Here is a 20,755-nt window from a genome sequence, read left to right on the forward strand (position 1 = left end):
AAAACGAACACAGATAATCAAAGTCGAAAGATCCTACCAAAGATTTAGGCGCGGGTCGAAATTTAAATAGCAGCTGTCCTTCGTTCGCTCCTTAGTACTTTGTAGCCATAAACGGCGCGAATTCTTGCCGATCGATCTTTTCTATGTCAGATACAGAGTTGCGATTACGGGTTTTTTCCATCATTGAAAATATAATGTGCGTCAATACGTTTTTTTGAGAGTGGACGAGCGGCTATCAATCGTAAGATTGTATTTACGTATATTCGTCCATTCCTGATAACAAATAGATACCTGTTATAGATTTACGTCATAATTTTGATGCATTGATGTGCAAATCAACCTGTTGTAGATTTGCGTCAAAGTTTTGATGCATTGATGTGCAAATTGTCGCTATGGTTCAATTCGCCTTTATTAAATTACTTGTGACAAAATTAGCGAAATAGTCAAGGTTGATTTATTGTTTGCAGGAGAGTCTGACAGAGTATCACTCGTTCTTGGCTAAGACGCAGTATTGCCGCGGGTGAGTTTTTTTTGTATTGATTCTTCATTGGCGATTCGTGTGTTTTGTGACGTAACAGATATCGTATTTGTGTACATACGTAGTCACACCCAGCGTTTTTACTTTCTTCGTGCTTTTAAAATTTACTCGAAAGCAGGTTTAAGGAAATTTAGAGACCTGTTTGTTCAGAAATACTACATAAAATCACTGTAAACCATGAAATTTTGCATTAAACTTCTCAGTGAGAATTTTAGAATTTTTTGAAAAATACATAATGTTCATTTTTTTATTCTGATTAAACAACGCATGAATTTCGTTTTGTTATTTAAAGATTAATGTTTTATATTTAAATGTGCGACTTCAATGACGATAACGAGAGAGATAAAATTTTCGATATTCCTACAAAGTACATATAATGACGTAAAGAAGGATTTCATTGATGTTACGGAATAGCCATTACGAATGTTACATAAATACATCGTCAAATTAAATAGAAAGCTGTAAATAACATCTGCAGAAACTCTTGCGCGATACTCGTTACGTTACAATTCGCCTATAACTTTATACAATATTCGATATAAATAATAATACTACAGCGCGGAGTTATCGCGAGAGCTCGCCACGTGCGAGTGATACGCGCGTTTGCCACGTGCGGCCGTTACACGAGGTATGTGATCACGTTGCGTCGCAGCATCCATATCCTCGATCGATGCGATGCGCGATGGGATAAACGGAGGAGAAATTTTCCGACGGAATCGAACCGACGCGCGAGACAAGCTCAACGGCGCGACGAGCGACTGCCAGCTTCTGTAAAGTCATTAAATTTATTAAGTACCGACGCAATCGACATATCCATTTTTTTAAATTCATATAATGCAATATTTCATCTACACATTAGGTGAAACTATCTTAACCTGTGCCAAATTTTCTACGCATTTTTTGTCAAATTAAACATTTATTTCTTCAAGCTTGTCACAAAACTGGAAATCGAGGAAATATCAGGGAAATGTCAGAGAAAAATGGAAACGTTCAGGAAAAGTCAGAGAATTTTGCAAAATTTTCTGGAAAATTAAAGTTCTAGCTTTGCGAAATTTTATTTTAAAAAATCAAGGAAAAGTTAAGGAATTTTAGGATGAGGAATTTTTTATGACAATTCTGTACACGGAAATGACGATTTTACTAAAATCTTCATCTTCTAGATTATATTTACATGTTTATACATTTTTATGCATTGAAACTTCAACGAAAAATAAATTCGTGTTAGACTAACGAATGCACAAATTAAGCATTCGTACATTTTTTCGTATTATTTTTTGTTTGTAAATTAACTGAATGTAAATTAAAAAATTAATTTACATAATTTACGGCTTTATTTTCATAAAATACGTTCATACATAAATTTGGAATGATCGCGTCTTCGAGCCAAAATGATAAAGAATTTACTTTACAGCGATTTAGAGAGCGATATTTACAGTTTATTCTTATTTTAAGATCGTCTTGATTAATATCTTAAGATGCTAATGCGGCTCTGTAATTGATTTATGACATCTTAAGATTATATAAAGATCAACCGAATTCCAGCCTTTAAGCTTCCGTAAACGCAAAGCTTTTTCGTTAGAGTGGCGCAGGTAAACACGCGCTATTAAGGTTGTTTCGACAAATAATCTCGTAAGCTAACGCCTGGATGAGCGTGATAATAGGGAGTTTTTGCAATAACGTGAATTCAGATACGGTGAACGCTAAAGTCACGCTATCCTTTTCTTAATTAGTTGTTAAGAAGAAAATAACCTGACTTTAGCGTTCACTGTATTTGGATAAACGCTATTGCAAAAACTCCCTATTATCACGCGAGTAAACGGGGCGAGATAGCGTGGAGTTATGCTTGTCGCCCCGATCCCCATTCGAAGACTGTGAGCGATTTGCTTTTTTGATCGCGAATAAATCTTGATTGTAATCGCACGAGGAAATGCGAAGAGCGATCGCCGTAGGGGAGATTTTCGTTATCGATACTACAATCTTTCGTGCGTTGAACGACAGCCTTGACTGCAAAGTGTATCGTCGAGCGTATCATAGGCATCCGTGTTTACGCTCCGGGCTTACGCATTGAAATCTTTCCCCAGGTAAAATTGTGTGAAAGAAGGATGTGTGCCAAGCCCTAAGGCTTCACCGCGCCGCATGACGATGAAATCCACGAAATTGCGGGGAACCAGACGAATCCTGATCCCGACGCGAAGCGGCGGAACGAGAATGCTCGTTTCGGGCGAGAGCCTAAGAGGAGCACTCGGGTTCCCACCCTCTCTCTCCGTTGTTCTTTCCCCATTCCTCCCGTTCGCTTGCCATCGCTCGCTGGCTCGAGGAATCGGGCGGAGAAAAACGTTTCTACGAACGAATCTTCGGCCCTCGAGGCGCAACGCATTTTTCGAGATAGATGTTCCTCCCATTTCGTCTTTCTCATTTAGTTCGCGATCAACAAAAGCAATCTAAGGGAAAATTGTCGAATATCACTAAAAAAAAAGTTATTTTTTATTATATTTCCCATTTGGTACTGATTTGTATGTGAGCATTGAAAATTGTAGCTTGATATTTCGGACACTTGTCATTATATGTTTATACCTTTTATCAATAACAAATTAATTTGTTATAAGTCTTTTTGTAATACGTTGCAAAAGATATGACTTACATAATCAGTCGCATAAATTATATACCTATAGGTCTTCTAAATCTCCTTTGTAAGTATTGAATTTATGAATGAAACCAATTAAAAATATAAAATTAATAAAAGAAATCATTAATAATTAAAATTATCTAATAATTTTTAATAATTTATCGAAAAAAGATCAAGTATTTAATAATTATTAAATGACAGTAATGCAAAGACAAGGATGTTGAAATAAAACCGCTTAAATTTATTTTTGCAAGTAACATTTGTATTCACATTAATTATTAGTTTTATTATTGTTTTATTATTGTCAATTATCAGTCTTATTTTGTGGTGGTATCATTTAGGAAATTTGATAGATTTTATAAAAATATTAATTTATAATTGCATATATTTGTATGCACACACACGCACAATGAATAGTAAGATATTTTACAATAACGTAACGTAACCTATTGAATTTTTATCTATATTACATTTATTTCTATTTATTTTATATTTTTATTACTAAATATTGCTTATATCAAGTAATCAAGTAACAATATAAAATTTATAAAATATTAATGAAGCGATCCCCCCTCCCCCCAGTACGCATTCGACTCTTCCCTAAATTTTGAAAGGTTCGTTCACACGGATTTTTCTTTTATTCAAAAATTCCCTAAAAAATTTCGAATTATCCGCCATCGTACACGATGGATTAAAAACAGTTGATGAAAATCTAATACCGTCGTCTTGATAAATCATTAATTCCAATTATATTCCTGTCCATCGGCAAGCGATCGATGCCGCGCTGAATAATTCTGCGCTCGACCCGCTTAAGTCATTCCTGTCTAGCGTTACCAACGATCGACCGTACCGTCGTCGTCCTCACGAGTTTTTCTTTCTCTAAACGACTTCGGCCTCCTTCCGCCATCACGATGCGATTGAAACGACAAGCGGCGAAGGAATAGGGGCCGTGGGAAAAGCGGTAAAACGCGTCGGTAGCGCCCGGCCGCGGCGCGAGCTCGCGGAATCTTTTGCTCCAAGCTCCAAGTTCGTCGACCGCCGCGATGCACTCAACGATCGCGCTGTTTTTCTCGCTTCTTCTTTCCCTCATTACTTCAGGCAAATCGCCGAGAAGGTTTCCGCACAAGATATAAAGCCCACGAAAGACGCGTTGAAATACAAATAATTCGTAACGCTTTATTTGTTACATTCTAAATGCTATAGTTGCGTCATCGGGAATTATACGATGCAGCAATTCAATTTAATTTACCTATGAAGAACACTTTGCTGATAAATAAACTGTCACAACGTAGACTTCAAGCCGTATCGGCGACACGACGTTCTTATTGACCATGCAACATCGCCGACTTTGTTTACCAGTAAGCTGCGAACAACAAATTGACGATAGTCTTTTTTTCTCGCGCGTCAGTAGGCAGTTTGTCGGTAGGCGTCGTTGTTTTTTTTTTGAGCATTTTGTATAAAAATAAATTCTCGGCGGGATTGTGTGGAATCTGCGACGGCGCGACAAGCCTGTCCGCCATAAAATAAACACGTGACGCAAATGAGGCGCGGGAAGGGTTCGCAATAGGTCACGGGCTCACGTGGGGTGTGAATGGCGAATTATTAATAATAAAAATTGATTGCTTCAAACGAGAGCTTATTCCAACCAATCGGATGACATAATCGAATCCTCGAAACGCTAATCGAACGATCTCGCAATGCGGGATTTCAACCATCGATGCCGCATATATATATAGTTAGATGGAAATATTGTCTTCTTATCAGCAATGCGACACAAAATTTTATCTTTTTTATTATATATTCAACGATATCAAATTAGATTTTTGAAAAGTATTTCAAATGCGGTATGCACACACAAAAAAATATCATTCTATTGCTAAGAAAAGTGATTACTCAATTAATTTGTTTTCCTTTTAAGTAACGATTATTTTTAAATCACAATAAAAAACAATAAAAACTACAATAAAAAACAATAATAATAAATTGATGGACTCCTTCTATTAATATAATAACGAATTGTGATACAAAAGGGCTATAGGATTATTTTTAACAAAGATTATTTTCTTCATAATAATCTTAAAATATATCTATTACAAATTTTAGAAAAACTCATTATTATGTATTCAGAAAAAGAATTTATTTTCTTTTGAAGAATATTAAAAAATTAATCAAAGAAACGACTTTATAAGCAAATCGAATATGTTTTAATTTAATAATCTTGATTGAAGTATCAAACTCTCTCACTAGGATTCAGAATATATTTTGAATAAATTTCATGCTTGTGGTGAACTCTTATGATAGATATGTGTGCACGCACGAAAATAAATTTCGAGTTTTAAAGTATTATCTACGATGTGTTATTCAATTTTTAATTTATCTCTTAACTTTCTATCATTTAAAGTAATAAACATTTATATTCCGTATGTGTTATAATGAAAGTGTTTTCTTATTGTAAAAGTTCCATAATTCTTTCCAAACGTTCCTTTTTCCAAACGCCACACATTGTACCACAATTTCTGTTTACATAAATCATTGTGCGATCGACAGCGACTCGCAACCGACCAATAAAAAGTTTTTTGTTATACAAAGTCCTGATGAGCAAGAAGTAGGTTGATTATTTTTTATCTTAAACATAGTTTCTTATTGATCGTGTGCGAGCCGAGTGGAAATTTTTATACGATCGTTTGAGCGACAGCAATGGAACTCTTCGTTCATCGTTTCTATACTCGAGTGCGGAATTAATTCTTACATATGGCGATGTTTCGCATCGATGTGAGCATAAATGGAATCGCGTCGCTTTTATTATTCGATGCAATGTGTCTCGATCGGGTAATGAAAACTCCTACGATTGAGCTACCGCTCAGTAGTAAGTATTTATATCGTGAATTTGTATTCCATTGATTGCGTTGTGTCGTTACGTCTTTTTCTATATTTATTATAAAAAGGCCGTTGTATTTCCAATTTGTTCCACGTCCGTGTTCTTTTGCGCCTACATTGAAAAAAAAAACTAAATTTTAATAAATATTTGTTTGAATAGTTTAACAAATAAGGCGAACGTTAAATCTTCATATTGTTACCTTCGCAAAGTTCGCCTCGGACGAATAAGAGCCAAGGCTGAAGCAATATAACGGCAACTGGTGCGTCCCGGGAACGATGATTTGTCTCCTCCTGGTAGCCTTAAGAGCTTTACCAGTTGAAAATCATCGCGTTGCCCTACCCGCTTATTACTTTAAATATCGTCGGCGTATCGCTGTACTTTTGCGGATTATATTATTATGTACCGTTCGTGTCCTTCGGATAAAGAATAATTCACGTCTGCATTTGGCTCGTGCGTATAAGCTTTGTATATTTTTTCTGTAATTTATTATTTCTGTAGTCCTTACAATTGGATGAAATGACCATTGTTCAATTATGGAAAAAAAGGGAAAAAAGGTAAGATTTATTATCCCCCCTCTCCTCCCTTGAAAGAATACTTTAAATTATAAGTAAAAATATACATAATTTCGCTTTACAAGGAAAGGTAATTGGAAAATTGTTCTTGCGACATTGCCGAGTACTGATCCGACTCGCTCTCATGCTCGTCGCGTTATTGCAACACTTTTAATATTCGCTGAGAACGGATTATTATCACCGTTATCCATTCTGATAACGGGGCCTCGTCCTCTCGAACGGACAGTGAGGCGGTGGTTTTTCTTATCCACTCCTTCGTTTCAGAGAACGAGCGTTCTCCTATGCTCTTTAGCCTCTTCTAATTGATCACGTTCTTGAAAATTCTGCAGACGGAAATTAATTTTCTTTCCGTACACGAGAGGTATTCGACACAAGGCGAGCATTCCTTCTCACTGCATTTTCCTTATGCTTATAGTTTAATTTCAGTAGTTTTTTTTAGAAAAATATCCGCGTACCGAGAGAGACGCGTGACTACTTATCGGAGAGATAGTGAAAGATACAAATTGAGGAAATAATTGGAGAAAAACGGTATCTCTTGAGATCATTGAAGGTCGTAGGCTTGAATCAATTAAAATAAAATGTATTTTTTCGTTTGCACACATAACAGAAAATATATTCGTATATGTATATTGATGATTTTAGAAACTTTGCAAATCAACGAAATGTCACTTTCGAAATCCTTGATGACATTTTCCAGTTCGATGAAAGGATTGACGCGTATCGTCGTTACTTTCAGACTGTCATGTGCAAATGAAACGAAACAAATGAGCGACTTTCCCAGAGCCCACGCTCGCGGCAATTCGCTCGCCTCTATTTCGACCTAAGTACGGACGAGGAGAGAAAGTCTCGTATCGAAGTCTACATCTACGATTCCACGGGACATTCGATTAGCCTTCATGTTTTCAGTCGATTGTATCGAGCAATGCTTTGATACTCCGCTCGCACGTCGAATAGAAACGTGCGGTTAATTTCGTCGTGTAATTACTCAACATCTATAGCGAATTCGCTCACTTGCATCACACTAGATTAGTGCATTCTAAAAGTTGTTATACGTGAAATTGGCAAAGTTAGATGTAAAAGCATATGAATATTTTAAACGATTTAATACTTAATAATGACATTGTCACATTATTTAATGCAATCTACATTATTTGTCAAAGATTATATTATGCCACTGCATTTAAATATTTTATATAAAGCATCCTTTAATGTGTATTGATCTAATGTAGCGTGAATGACCGAATTTATCGATAAAAACACGTTGGTCGAAGTGTACATCTTCGCTAAAGTATATGTTTTTTATAATAGCGATGCACGTAGGTATTTTTCTTATTCCCATCGTTATATGTGCAGTTCTCTCATTCCCAGCGTCTACGTTTATAATCAATGTACTTTATGGGAAATATTATGCAATTTTATAACACGTACGAGCGTTGTAAATTAATTATATACGTAAGTTCATTAGGCCGTTTTGCACTTAATTTAAAAATCTGGAACGCATCCGTACGCTTGTTAATGAAAATAAGTGCTACGCGTAAAAAAGGAGCACTTTATACGACGCCAAGTCGCTATTTTTTCGCCTTTAAAACAACGAAGATTATATTGTTAAACCGGCCGTGAACCGGCGCGGCGCCGGCATTTACGATATGTCGCGAATGCAGTCACTCGCGATAAACGTCACTCTTAAACTCATATACATGGGGATGAATACCTTGCCGGATGTTTTTTATTCTCGTCAAAATTTTCCTATGGAACAGTGTATGACGTACTGTTCATTTTACAATAATGATGTTTGCTAATCAAGAGGTCGAATTCACGCTGAGCCGTGGCCATGATCAAGAATGATTTATGACTCAAGCGGACAAGTATCATTTTTCCGAGCGTGGTTTTGCGGATCGAAGGCCATTATTCGCAAAAAGGCGCGTCGTTATTTCAGTGATCGGCGGGCAGGCGCGGAGGAGAGGGAGAGAGAGAGAGAGAGAGAGAGAGAGAGAGGCCAGAGGGAGGCAAGGGATTTACGATCGAACAGGCGTCCGATTCATTATTGCAAAGTTTGCGATATCGGCGGTCGCAGACTTTACGCTGCGAATACGTGACGGCGATTGAACATCGTTTGCGATCGAAGTATAAAGAGGAGGGGAAGAAAAAAAGTAGAACGACGAGTTTCCTTCGGGCGATGATAGTTGAGATTGAAGAGAAAGGGAAGAGCAGGGATAGAAAGAAGGAAAGAGAAGAGGGGAATCTTCATCGAACACACAGTTATCCGGCCCTGATGCTGCTCTTTCGATCGGCGACTGTGCGGTGACGGCGGTCGCGGGAGATCCATTTTCGAGTGACTGGTCGAGAGATCGAGATCTCGTTTTCTCTCTGGGGACCCCCAATGCTCTTTGCCCCTTGACTCTGTGAATCCGTATTTTTTTCTAGCTTGAACGTCACGAACGATTGCGAAGAATGGGGAGGGAAGAGGGGGGGGGGGAGATTTTACGAGCGAGCTGTAACAATATGTGAAAAAGTTTACAATCTTCGCCCCGATTGCGAGTTTCAAGCGATAATAGCGAAGGGCGAACGAGATTGTTTACAAGACGATGTTTCATAATATCCCATATCTCTACGTGAGAGAAAAATAATTTTTTATCTGAACGCAGTGCTTAACAGTCATTCGGTTGAGATTAAGAAGTCGTGTATAACGCGTATCATACGCGAAGAAATGCATAAGCGCAGAGGGGCTACCATCTATCCCCGATATAGCACCGATCGACTCCATTTCGATCGGAGTATTCTCGTAGATAGAGGTTGAGCACCTCGCGATCCGCTGTCCAGAGAAAAGTAGGATGGTTCTACAAAACAGTTAGATGGCCCTGATGTTAGCAAATCACCGAGCAGCCGTGCCTACATTCGCATTCGCCGCGATATTGTATATGGCTTTTCAGAAGATTTGAAGCGTTTTGTAATTTCGTACGTGTCATTCTTCATGCATACAAATTAGAGAATTCTTAAAAGAACCTCGCTAGTACTCTTTATGTACCTACTTGGATCAGTGTGTAATATTTTTCAGTTATTGCAGTTGTTACTCGAAGTAATAATTGAACACTTTTCTAATCCACAATAAATCCTTAATACACACAATTGGGGTTTTCGTGTCTTGTTCATTTCTTTTCTTTGAAATACTAGAAGCATCGAGTAATTAGTTATAACATTTATATAATTTTTTTAATACACATTATTAAATATTAAAAGAGCAATAGCAACCCAATCTCTTGAATTAAACAACATTTTGTTATTTTTAACTTCTATACGTACCAAAATGTAAATCATAAAGTAAACAATGTCCATTATTAACATACATATTTAATAAATAATAAACCAATAGACTTAATTTAACTCAAAGAAATGTATTTTTGAATCAAATTTAATACATTCCTTTGAGTTATGTAGATTAAGTCCATTGTTTTAGTTAATTTAATGACACATCTATCTTAAGTAGAAGCAGTGGCAACCTATAAAAATGATTAAAAATAATTCAAATTGGGTTTAATTTGACATTATTTAACACAATCTTACTAATACGTTCTTAGAAGAATTAATTATAATATTTATCTATACAATTTTTTTGATACACAATCTTACAAATGCTTTCTAAAGATGTTAAAGTATATGAGAATCACCTAATAATTTTTGTATTCTTGTAAAAGCGATGAGAAAATTAACCCAGGATACAAACAAGCCATCGTATGTAGTAAAAGATCTGAAAATTACCACGTGTACTAACCTTTAATAATTGCGTTATTGAATTAGCGTTGAGCCAATAATTTTTATACGTTCCCTCGATGTGCAGTTTCGGGAAGAAGAGAAAATTTATTGCAGTTTTTAGATACACAGGCTTATCCTCTCGCTTTTCCACTTTTCGAACGTTACACGAGCATGTCCAAGGAACCGGGATTCTCGTTTCCTCCAGGCGATCTCTGGCCTCCGATCCGCCTTCGCTTCGTACCGCTCCGCGAGAAGCGGTTCTGATGCATGGCATCAGATAGAGTTTCTAGGATATTCGAGAAACTCGTACTGACAGTGCTGCCTTCCAGGAAGTGTCTTCAAATTTTCAAATTCTCGATTAAACGATACGTAAGATCCTTTCTCGTTTATTCCTCACACACATTTCAGAAAATAATTTATTCTCGATCAAAAAGAGTTTTTTGTATAAAAATCGATAGACATCTCCTGTGAGAGCAGCTTAAGTAACTTTTTTTACCCCTGACATTTCCTACACGTATGTGTTCCTGTTTCGAGCCGACATTTTCTTAGGACCACTAAAGCTGGCGAGGGCTGGCGTCTTCTAATTCTACGTTTCTCCGAGGGAACAGCTTTCGGGGAAGAAAGTTCCAAATTAGACGCTCAGGTCAGTCGATTATATCGCGCAGTACGTGAAATGGCTGCCACGACGTGAAACGTATGCCGTTTTTACGAGAATAACTCGTGGTAAGGATCCAGGTACGAAGAAGGAGTTGTTTATCTCAAGCAATTGTGCGAATCCTTTCGCGTCGAGGCAATTATCTTCGTCTTCTTCGTTTCGAGCACAAACCTGTCGCTGCGTGCGTCATGAACGTCTCTTATGTCATCGCTTCTATAAGTCTTTTAATCCTCTGTTTGGATACATACACAAAAATACTATTTTATTGCTAAGAAAAGTGATTACTCAATTTACTTTCTTTCTTTTAGGTAACACTTATTTTTACATAAGAATATTTCTTAATAATAATCTTAAAATATTTATACTTATTACAAATTTTAGGAAAATTCATTATTATGTACTCAAAACAAGAATTTTTTTTTAAGAATATTAGAAAATTGATAAGAAACAACTTTGTATAATGAACAAATCGAATTTGTTTTAATTTAATAATCTTGATTGAAATATTAAACTAGTAAAGTACTAAACTTACGATCGATTTGCGGATGTATGAACTTTTGAAATATTTGAAACAAGTATAATTATCACTTGTATAGAGTACGTATTTTTTTGTGTGTAGTCTAAAAGTCACATCGAAGTAATACATGGAGAGTAATGGATACGAAATGAAAATAAATCAATCCTATATGAAATCACGAGTCAATTCGCTCAAAGATACATAAGTATTTTCCTTTCATACAAATCTTATCTTTATTCTTACGAATATAATTATCACGTCCTTATATCGAATTACTTCTTTCTCATACGGCTCTTTCGCCCTTCAACGGAAAGTCACGTCTTCCGGATGTGTGCGATTAACGTGGCATCTCTGATTTCTTAAGAGTTTCTCACGTCCTAGCGAGAGGTGTCCTGTGGAGTGAATCGCTACCTTAAACAGGGGTTGTCGGTGCGCCGCGGAGTCGCGGCTGGCGAGTGCGTGGCGAATGGGTTCCGCAGGGAACACGGCTGACGGATTTTCAAGCGGAACTCCTCGCGGACAGAATGCAGAACGCGCGAGGTCCCCGAACCGGCCCTATTGATTTTAGAGAACCTTCTAGCAAGAGAGAGAAAGGACGGGAGGGAGAGAGAGAGAGAGAGAGAGAGAAGAGGGGGGGACCGTCGGCAATTCCGAGCTACCCTCCGTTCCCTTCGTCAAGTTTTCGAGAAGGGTCACCCCGTAATTTGAATATACGGCACCCTTCTGCGCGTTCGCAGCCCCTCCCGGCCAATTGCACGTTCGGCATATTTCGTTCACCGTGCATTGCGCGTTCGTTCTCCTCGTGTTTGGAATACGCGGACGAGATATTTCATCGCGGTATCATTATCGCGGTTTTGGCGTGCCAAATCATTTTTCCGGCAAGAGCGGAAAGCGTTAAAATTAAAGAATTTATCTTATCGAGAGAGAAACAACATATTCTATCTTATTTCTCATTAAACTTGACTGTTTGTTTACACGTTATACATTCGTGTGGGCTTTTACCATATACTATCGATATCGTCGCTAAAGTAATGTCAAATAATCTCACGAGCCGTAACCGTAAAGTTGACGAAGGCGCAATTGTTGATTCACGGACTCAGCGTTTCTACGTTTTTATGCGTTGCAATTACTTGCGAGCGGGACGCGTGGAAACGGAAGCGGTCGATCGCGTCTGAGGTATATCGGGACGTGAACGCGAAACCGCTCTCTGTAGACTAGTGTAGACGTCGATTGCAAAATTAACCAGTTTCGCGACCGGCGACGCTTAGCCGCCTTTGATCGTCGAACGTAATATTTTCGCTGTACCGCGCGTCAGCGACTTCCTTTGTGCGCGGAAACGGAGTTTCTCGATAGTTGGGCGGTTTAACTCGCTTAGAACTTAATTCGTCGAATTTCCGGTGAACGCGGTGGCCTCGTCATAGACTAGAGACCCTACAACAGAATCTAGCCATGAGCGATTTTGTCAAAATCCTACGAGAGAGAAAAGTATATTTATATACTTTCTCTCTAAGTATATATTATTTTATTCTAACTCTTATCCAGAAAAATATATACTCTACGCAAATAATAATTACTTGTTTCAAGTATTTCGAAAGTTTATGTATCTGCAAATCTATCATAAATTCATCAAAAGTTTCAAGTCAAAATATGTACAGTGAGTGCAAAAAGTATTCGTACAGAGAAAATATTTTTTTAAATAACTTTATTTTTAAAAAGTAAATATCCAGCGAGAAATAAGTCATCGAATTGATATCGAATCGATATACCATATATACGATGATTTCAACACCAATTTGATGTCGATTTGACGTTTAATTGACGATCATTTCTTGTTGGGTAATTAACAATTTATTCATAAAGAATAAAATAGACTGTATGTTTCTTAAAATTATATATACCAAAAAGATGTGTATTAATTATAGAAAATATATCATCTAAAAAATAAGCGAAAATTAAAAATTGTATTGTTTGGATGCTCAAAAAGTATTCGTACTGCAGTCGAGAAATTTGGCTTTTAAAATCAGGAATACATGCGAAGCTCGTTTGTTTATGTTTTAGAATAGAATATATTCATTGTATAAAATTGCTAATTAATATTTATTTTCTACAAATAAGACTTTTTTTATAACAAATTTCCTTGTATGGATACTTTTTGCTCTCACTGTATTCTGAATCGTAGGAAATTTAATACTTTAGTCAAGATAATTAAATTAAAATAAATTCGATTTGCTTATTATATTAAGTCGCTTCTTTAATCAATTATATATTCTTCAAAAGAAAATAAATTGTTCTGAATACATATTAATGAGTATTTCTAAAATTTTTAATAAGTACGATTGTTATCAAGAAAATATTCTTTGGTAAAGATAAATCGTTACTTAAAGAAAAAGAAAGTAAAGTGAGCGATCAATTTATTTTTCTTATCAATAGAATATTTTTCTGTGTGTACTTTTGTCTCACTTTATAATCTTAATTAAAATTATAAAGTGAGAGAATAAAAATTGAAGTGAAATAGTATCTATACTTACAAGAAAGAAATATATATATCTTCCTCTTACATTATAGGATTTTGACAAAATCATTCGTAGTCAGATTGTTATATAGTCTAGTCGTGACTAGAAACCCTATAACAGAAAATCGAATTTGTTTTAATTTAATAGTCTTGATGAAAGTATTAAACTTACTATAGGATATATTTTGAATAAATTTGAAACTTTTGATGAATTATAACAGAATTTGGCCACGAGATGACAAATTTTTGATTGCTTCGTCATTTTTGTCAACTTCAGTAAGTTAGAATAAGTAAAGTCAGAGCAGATAGAAAAACGCGTAAGGTAGTAAGACGTGAACAGTAAGCGAATTAACCAATAACAATAGAAAAGTAAGGCAATAACCTTATATTCTCTATTGTGATTGGCTGATTCTTTTACTGCTTACTGCCTTACATTCTTGTATGTGCCATGGGCTTAAGATAGTACAAGTTAGAATGAGATAACACAATTTTTCTATTAAATTCTTCATTATTAGAGGTTTTCGACAATGGTCATATAATATACAGGGTGTATCCGAAATAACTAATTATACAGTACTACTCCTAATAAAAAACTGAGTCGAAAAGTCCTCTACCATTTTGCAATTTTCGTTTTTCAACTCAGTTTTTTATTAGGAATAGTTTGAATAGTGCACGTTATTTCAGACACACCCTGTATATTTGTTTAAGTAAGCAGATAAAATAATAAAATTTCTGATTTTATTAATTTCCAAAAAGTTTTATCCATTGATATCCTCAGAATCTAAAAAGTCGCGATGTATTATAATATATAGAAAGAGACAGTATATGTATGTACCCTTCTTTCTCATTTTTGTTTAGACAAAGGGTACGTTTACACCGTGCGCTTAGTCCGCCGCGACCTATACGATAGGTGTCTTTGTTTAATATACAGGATAAACAAGGACATCTATTGTATAGGCCGAGGCCTAAATACACGGTGTAAACGTAGCCAAAACTACTCGTGGCCAGACTTTGTTATAGAATCTTTAGTCACGATGAAGCACGAAAGTAATTACTTCTCTGTCCCAACGATTTTCGTCGCGAAACGATTTTTTGTACAGCTCGCGCGCCGCGCCGGCGTGAATTCTCGACGCAGGGAAATTCGCGTGCGGTTCGTGAATTTTCGCGGGGCCGGCCCACGATAATCTGGGCTTATCGATCGGCGCTCAGTTGCCAACTTGGCAGTGGCAAACTCCCGGAATTACGAATGAAATGCTCTACATAGCGACGCGGTTGGCAAATCAGATCCGCTTTCATACCTTTGCAAGGGAGGATACATTGAATTCCGGCTCACCTTCCGGTGGGTCAGACTTTCGCAATTCGACAACGAGAATGTCCATGTCAAACGCGCTTAGTTTAACGCAGCGGGAATTGCATCCTTCAGCATGCTGTTCTAGATCTTTGATCGAGGGATAATGATTTTTTTTTTTAAATAATGTATCCACTGTGTACTGTACATTGTGCAGTATACAAAGGCTCGAAATGAGTGAACGAAATGATGTCCACGTCGGCCTTCCCTTCCATTTCGTTGATTGAAGCGTTTCGAAGGGGTACAAAACTTGCACGTCAAAGGGGTAAGGGAAAGGGGTACCGCGGGAAAGGGGCTGGACTTTTTTTCTCTAGCCGAGCATGTTGTTCGAGTTTCGGGTTAAATCCCGGACAGAGTGGTTTTCATGCCGCTACCTCGACGGTCGTCTAGCTCGTCGTGTGTGTAGTTAGTTGTATGGTATTGTAACCTACGCGCTTTCTAGCAGTCGGCGTTAGTTCCCTGCTCGCTCGCTCGTTCCCTCGTTCAGATTTGTACTTAAAAACTTGTGGGGTCAGTGGTGCTCACATCTAGACTCGCTAGATTGACGCAACCAATTAGGAACATGGTAGTAGAATAAAACCGGTGTAACTTTGACTTTGTGGTCGTACTGTAGAAGCAAATAAAGTGGTACTGCCTTGGCTTTGCGCTAGGAATTTTACATGAGATTTAGAGACTACACGACATCGAACGATATTTGACGAGTAACAATTTTTTGAATTAGTTACGCTTGCAAATTTGAATTATTGGAAGAAACATTTTTATTCAGAGAGATAGCAATGGATTCGCAAACTTGTGGTATATAATCCACAGCTTAAGACTATATTATATTCAATAGCGTCGATCAATACAATACTCATCGAGTATTTTGATTCAAAGAAGTTATAGCATCAGGCTATCTATAATACGGCAGACTTAGAGAGACACGCGATATATTTCCGAGACATCTTTTGCAGTTTCAGATAGCGCAGTTTCTCTCAATTAAACGATAGGTTTTGTAGAAAAGAAAAATGATAAGGGTCAATTATTAAAAACAATCAGAAATGTCGGTCTGCCTTTGTTTGTGCGAGCAAAGACAATAAAGTGGCGTTTAATACAGATTGTTTTGCATACCGTGCGATACAATTGAATTATAAATGTATTTATAAATATAAATGATTAACGTTCGGTTCTCATACACAGAAAAATATATATGGCGTGCAAGTAATAATTACTTGTTTCAAAAGTTTATAAATTCGCAAATCTATCGTAAGTTTATTACAAGTTAAAGATTATTAAATTAAAACAAATTCAATTTCTTATTATTAAAATGTCGTTTCTTCGACCAATTTTATAATATTCTTCAAAAGAAAATAAATTCTTGTTTCGAATACATATAATAATGATAATAATTTTTCTAAAACTTAAAATAAATATATTTTAAGATTATTATCAAGAAAATATTTTTTGTTAAAGATAACCGTTACTTAAAAATAAAAAAAAAAAGAAATTAAATTGAGTAATCACATTTTTCAGTAATAGAAAGATATTTTTACGTGTGTAGCGAGGCGATACGTTTCGACGTTGCGCGTCGGCTCGACGTTAAGTAGTTAAGCTCCAGGTCGGCGCGAATTGAGAATCGCTGACATCGCGCAGACAAGGTCTGCGTATTCGGGACGCGGTGGCGGCGGCGGCGGCTGCAGCGACTAAACTCCCATGCGCAGCGCGCAGGATCACGTGACGGTGCGTCGCGGTGGGCGCCGTCGACGCACGATTGGCCGATGTCGCGATATGTAACCCCCATTCGGCGTTACCCGAACAAAGAGACGAGGCTACCCCGTCCGTGGTCGTGAACGCTGCCATTAGAAAGTCGTCGGCAGTCGATGAACGCGGAACCTCCGCGAGTTTGGACAGAGAGAGCGAGAGCGAGAGGGAGAGAGATAAAGAGAGCTGGTCCATCGGTTCGGACGTCGCGATTAAGTTTTATCAGCCAGTCTGCCGGGACTCGACAACGGAAAGAGAGAAAGAGAGAGAGAGAGAGAGAGAGAGAGAGAGAGAGAGAGAGAGAGAGAGAGAGAGAGGGAAGGTTCGGAGAGACAAGAGACCCCGGCTTTAGAGATCAGCTCCAGCTCCGACCCACCGACGGTCGGAAATCGATCCGGTGAAACGAAGCGTGAAACGGAAAAGGCGCCTTTCATCCGCGAGCAGTAAGGAACTCGCGAGGACGAGTCGACGAAGCGAATTCGCAGGCAACGAGGCGAGCGTTAAGAAACGACGCGTGGACGCTCGCCCGACAAATCGATCCCCCACGTACATCTGTTACTGTGCGCCGGATTGCATCCTCATCGGTGAGGATCTTCGAGGGACGCTCCGGCGGTTAGCCCATCGCGCTGGAGGGTCGACGACGTACGACAAGCGCTGTAGAGTGCTACGCAGCGACGTGGCGACGACGCCATTTTGTGGTGACTGGTACTGTGCGCTTCTTTCGGCATCAACGCCGTCGAGCTTACTCATCGCCGCGCCGTGACCCGTGACACGCGCGTATCTCTGATCGCCTTCAATCGGTGTAAAACGGCCTGGAGCGCTTTTCGCTTCCGGAATCGTGGGTCGCGAGAGACAGCGAGAGAGAGAGAAAGAGAGAAAAAGAGATAAACAGTGCCCGTGTATCTGAGCAAGATCGAGTGCGTCATCGGCGTGACTTCCATCCGCGCACCGTCAATCCCACCGCGATAGAGAAGAGAGAGAGAGAGAGAGAGAGAGAGAGAGAGAGAGAGAGAGAGAGAGAGTGAGAATTTTCTATTGGATTATTGTCATCGACGCTTCGCCCTGGGTCACCACCGACCATGAGACTGGAAATCGTGTCGGCAGCAGATTTTCTGGTGCACCTGCTGCGCCTGCAGGCGGGTCAGCTGTCGGAACGACAACTGGAGATGTTCAAATCATCGTTGACGGAGGTGTTGCGTCACCGTTATCGGGATCACTGGTTCCCAGATCGGCCAAATCGCGGATCCGGCTATCGTTGCATACGCATCAACGGTAAAATGGATCCGGTGATCGCGCAGGCTGGTGCGAACGTCGGCCTCTTGCCGACGGTACTGCACAGCCTGTTTCCCAGCGAGCTCACCATGTGGATCGACCCGTCGGAAGTGTCGTACAGAATCGGCGAGAATGGTTCGATCTGCGTGCTGTACGAACGTACCGAGGCCGAGAACGCGGAAGAGATCTCCCAGCAGCAGCAGCAACAGCAACAACAGCACCATCAGCAGCAACAACATCAGCAGCAACAACATCAGCACCATCATTCGCAGCAGCATCAACAACCGCCAGCTATGCCGTCGCCATCGCAGCAACAACAACAGCAACAATTCGAAACCTGCAAAGACTCTCTGTTGCTGGAGCACACGCAATTCAGCGAGCAGATCGCCGCGTACGTCTCCAGCTGAATCGCCGGGCTCGCCGCCGCGCTCGTGTCTACGCTTCTGAAATGATCTACTAAGCGCACGTGCATCTCGTGATATGTGATATCCCGTGTGTCGCGTCGGACCGGGTAGGTCCGCGCGCTCAACCTTTTGTGAACTCCAAACGTGCGGGCGTCCCTCCTTTGCGTTTTATCTTCTTCTTCTCTCCATTCTTGTCCTTTTCCTTTTTATTTTTCCCTTCCTTTCTCGGTGCACCGAGAATCTCGAGCGAAGAGTCGATCCTCGCTGTCTCCTTTCTTCCTTCTCTCTCTCTCTCGCTCTCTCTCTCTCTCTTTCTCTCTCTCATACACACTCTCACTCTCTCTCGTCTTCTACGAAAAAGAACAGAAAAAAAAAATGTGAAAATGGAGCACCGTCGATGATCTGCAGCGTCGCATTTCGTCGCGCATCGTCTCAGCAGCTTCGAGCGACTTCCTGCAAGACGGGGAGAGTCCATCCTTCGGGAGACGCGAGCTCGTCCACGCGCGTCGGTCGGCTCGACTCTAGTCTAGTCTCGCGTTTCCCGACCCTTCTCTCGCGCGTACGAAGAATCTCTCGAGAGTGAATGAAAACAAGGCATCTTTGAGAAGAGAAAAACGTGTTCCCGAGCACCTAGTCTGTGCGCTATTCAAACGCGCTCGATCGGAAAGACAACATCGAGAAGAAAACAACTGTGCCGCGATGGAAGAGTGAAAAGAGAAACGGAAGTGGATCGAAGCGCAGACCAGTCGATTATCGTTGATTCAACGGCTACTCCCTTCAACCATCGTCTCATTTTCATCGATCGTCCTTTTACTATCGGCGAGTCTTTTTCGCTGGAGAAGGATTTCGCGGCCGTCGCAGCGAGAAAGAACGGAGTGAGCTCGGAGCTCTCTCAGCAGCCGACTAATTGATCTCAGCACCTCCTCTACCCGCGTAACCTCCGAGTGTTCTCTCATGACGACAGCAGCCACGCGAGGGTGGAACAACCAAGACCAGCCAGCCTCATCGCCCTTCCTACATTTTCGAGGGAGTAAAGAACCCGTACTCATACATTTGTACACAAGAAACATATATATACGTATATGTATATACATGTATACTACACACGATTTCTCTGTCTCTCGCATCCTCCCGAACGACCAGCGTCTTTCTTCCACGCACTTTTCCTCAACGTCGTATCTCGAATTAAGGTTCGTACACACCGACGAGTATGCAGAACGCGCGAGAAAAGCGATCGTTCGTTTTATGGCTGTTTATAAATACCTTTCGATGTGCAAAAAGCAGATTTTTTTAAATTAAATCCTTTATGACAGTCCCATTGATTGTTCAAAAGTAAAGTAATTTACGTTGGAAATTATTTACGATTGGATACAATAATGTAACGTGTACATACGAACTTATTTCCATAGTTTGCATTCTCATGTCGGTTTGTACAATCGTAAAGTTGAGAACCACAAAGGAATGTGATGATAGTCAATCGTTCTCCATTCTCATCGTCGAGAATTTTGTCGAACCTTACACTGTCAATGCAGTTTACCACCGAACCCCTCCCCCCACACACACAAACACACACACACACACGATAATACACATACACAAAATCTCGATAATACATTCATACAAAATTAAACCGATGAGTCTTGAGCAAACGCAATCGCGATGGATTTCAGCGTGAATCATCGCTATCGTGAGCTGTTAAGATCGTCGGTCTCAATTCATCGAATTTGCTCTTCATTAACGTAATTTTTTTCCACGAGCCTCTACAAAAATAAAAATTACTTTAAACTAATAAGGCGCGATACTTTCTCACGTATATTCTATGAGTTTGTCGAATAATTTTTCAATTTTCTGGGAAAATAGAACGTAGAAATTTCGCAAAACGCAGCATTACGATAACGAGGTTTCAAATTCGATGTAAAGTTGTAATTTCTATTTTTCGAGAA

The 20,755-nt window shown here is 39.1% G+C and overlaps 2 protein-coding genes across 2 annotated transcripts in view; both read left to right on the plus strand.

Moving 5' to 3' along the window:
* The first annotated feature begins 473 nt into the window (after window positions 1-473).
* Ipk1 (Inositol phosphate kinase 1) overlaps window positions 474-20,755 on the plus strand; it is a 61,219-nt gene continuing 40,937 nt past the window's right edge. Inside the window, exon 1 of the mRNA XM_018457210.1 lies at window positions 474-520. The gene's annotated coding sequence lies outside the window, so the exon portion shown is untranslated. The remainder of the gene's footprint in view (window positions 521-20,755) is intronic.
* LOC108728586 (protein BTG2) lies at window positions 17,176-19,147 on the plus strand. Its single transcript, XM_018457211.1, has one exon. It carries the CDS (start codon window positions 18,216-18,218, stop codon window positions 18,813-18,815), a length of 600 nt encoding a protein of 199 aa, XP_018312713.1. The 5' UTR covers window positions 17,176-18,215; the 3' UTR covers window positions 18,816-19,147.

The sequence above is a fragment of the Mycetomoellerius zeteki genome, unplaced genomic scaffold (assembly GCF_001594055.1).
Source record: "Mycetomoellerius zeteki isolate Tzet28-1 unplaced genomic scaffold, Tzet1.0 scaffold62, whole genome shotgun sequence".
Classification (NCBI taxonomy): Eukaryota; Metazoa; Arthropoda; class Insecta; order Hymenoptera; family Formicidae; genus Mycetomoellerius; species Mycetomoellerius zeteki.

What these genes read in the sequence shown, in the direction of transcription:
- LOC108728586 (XM_018457211.1), top strand. Translation starts at nt 18,216, where the DNA reads ATGAGACTGGAAATCGTGTCGGCAGCAGATTTTCTGGTGCACCTGCTG.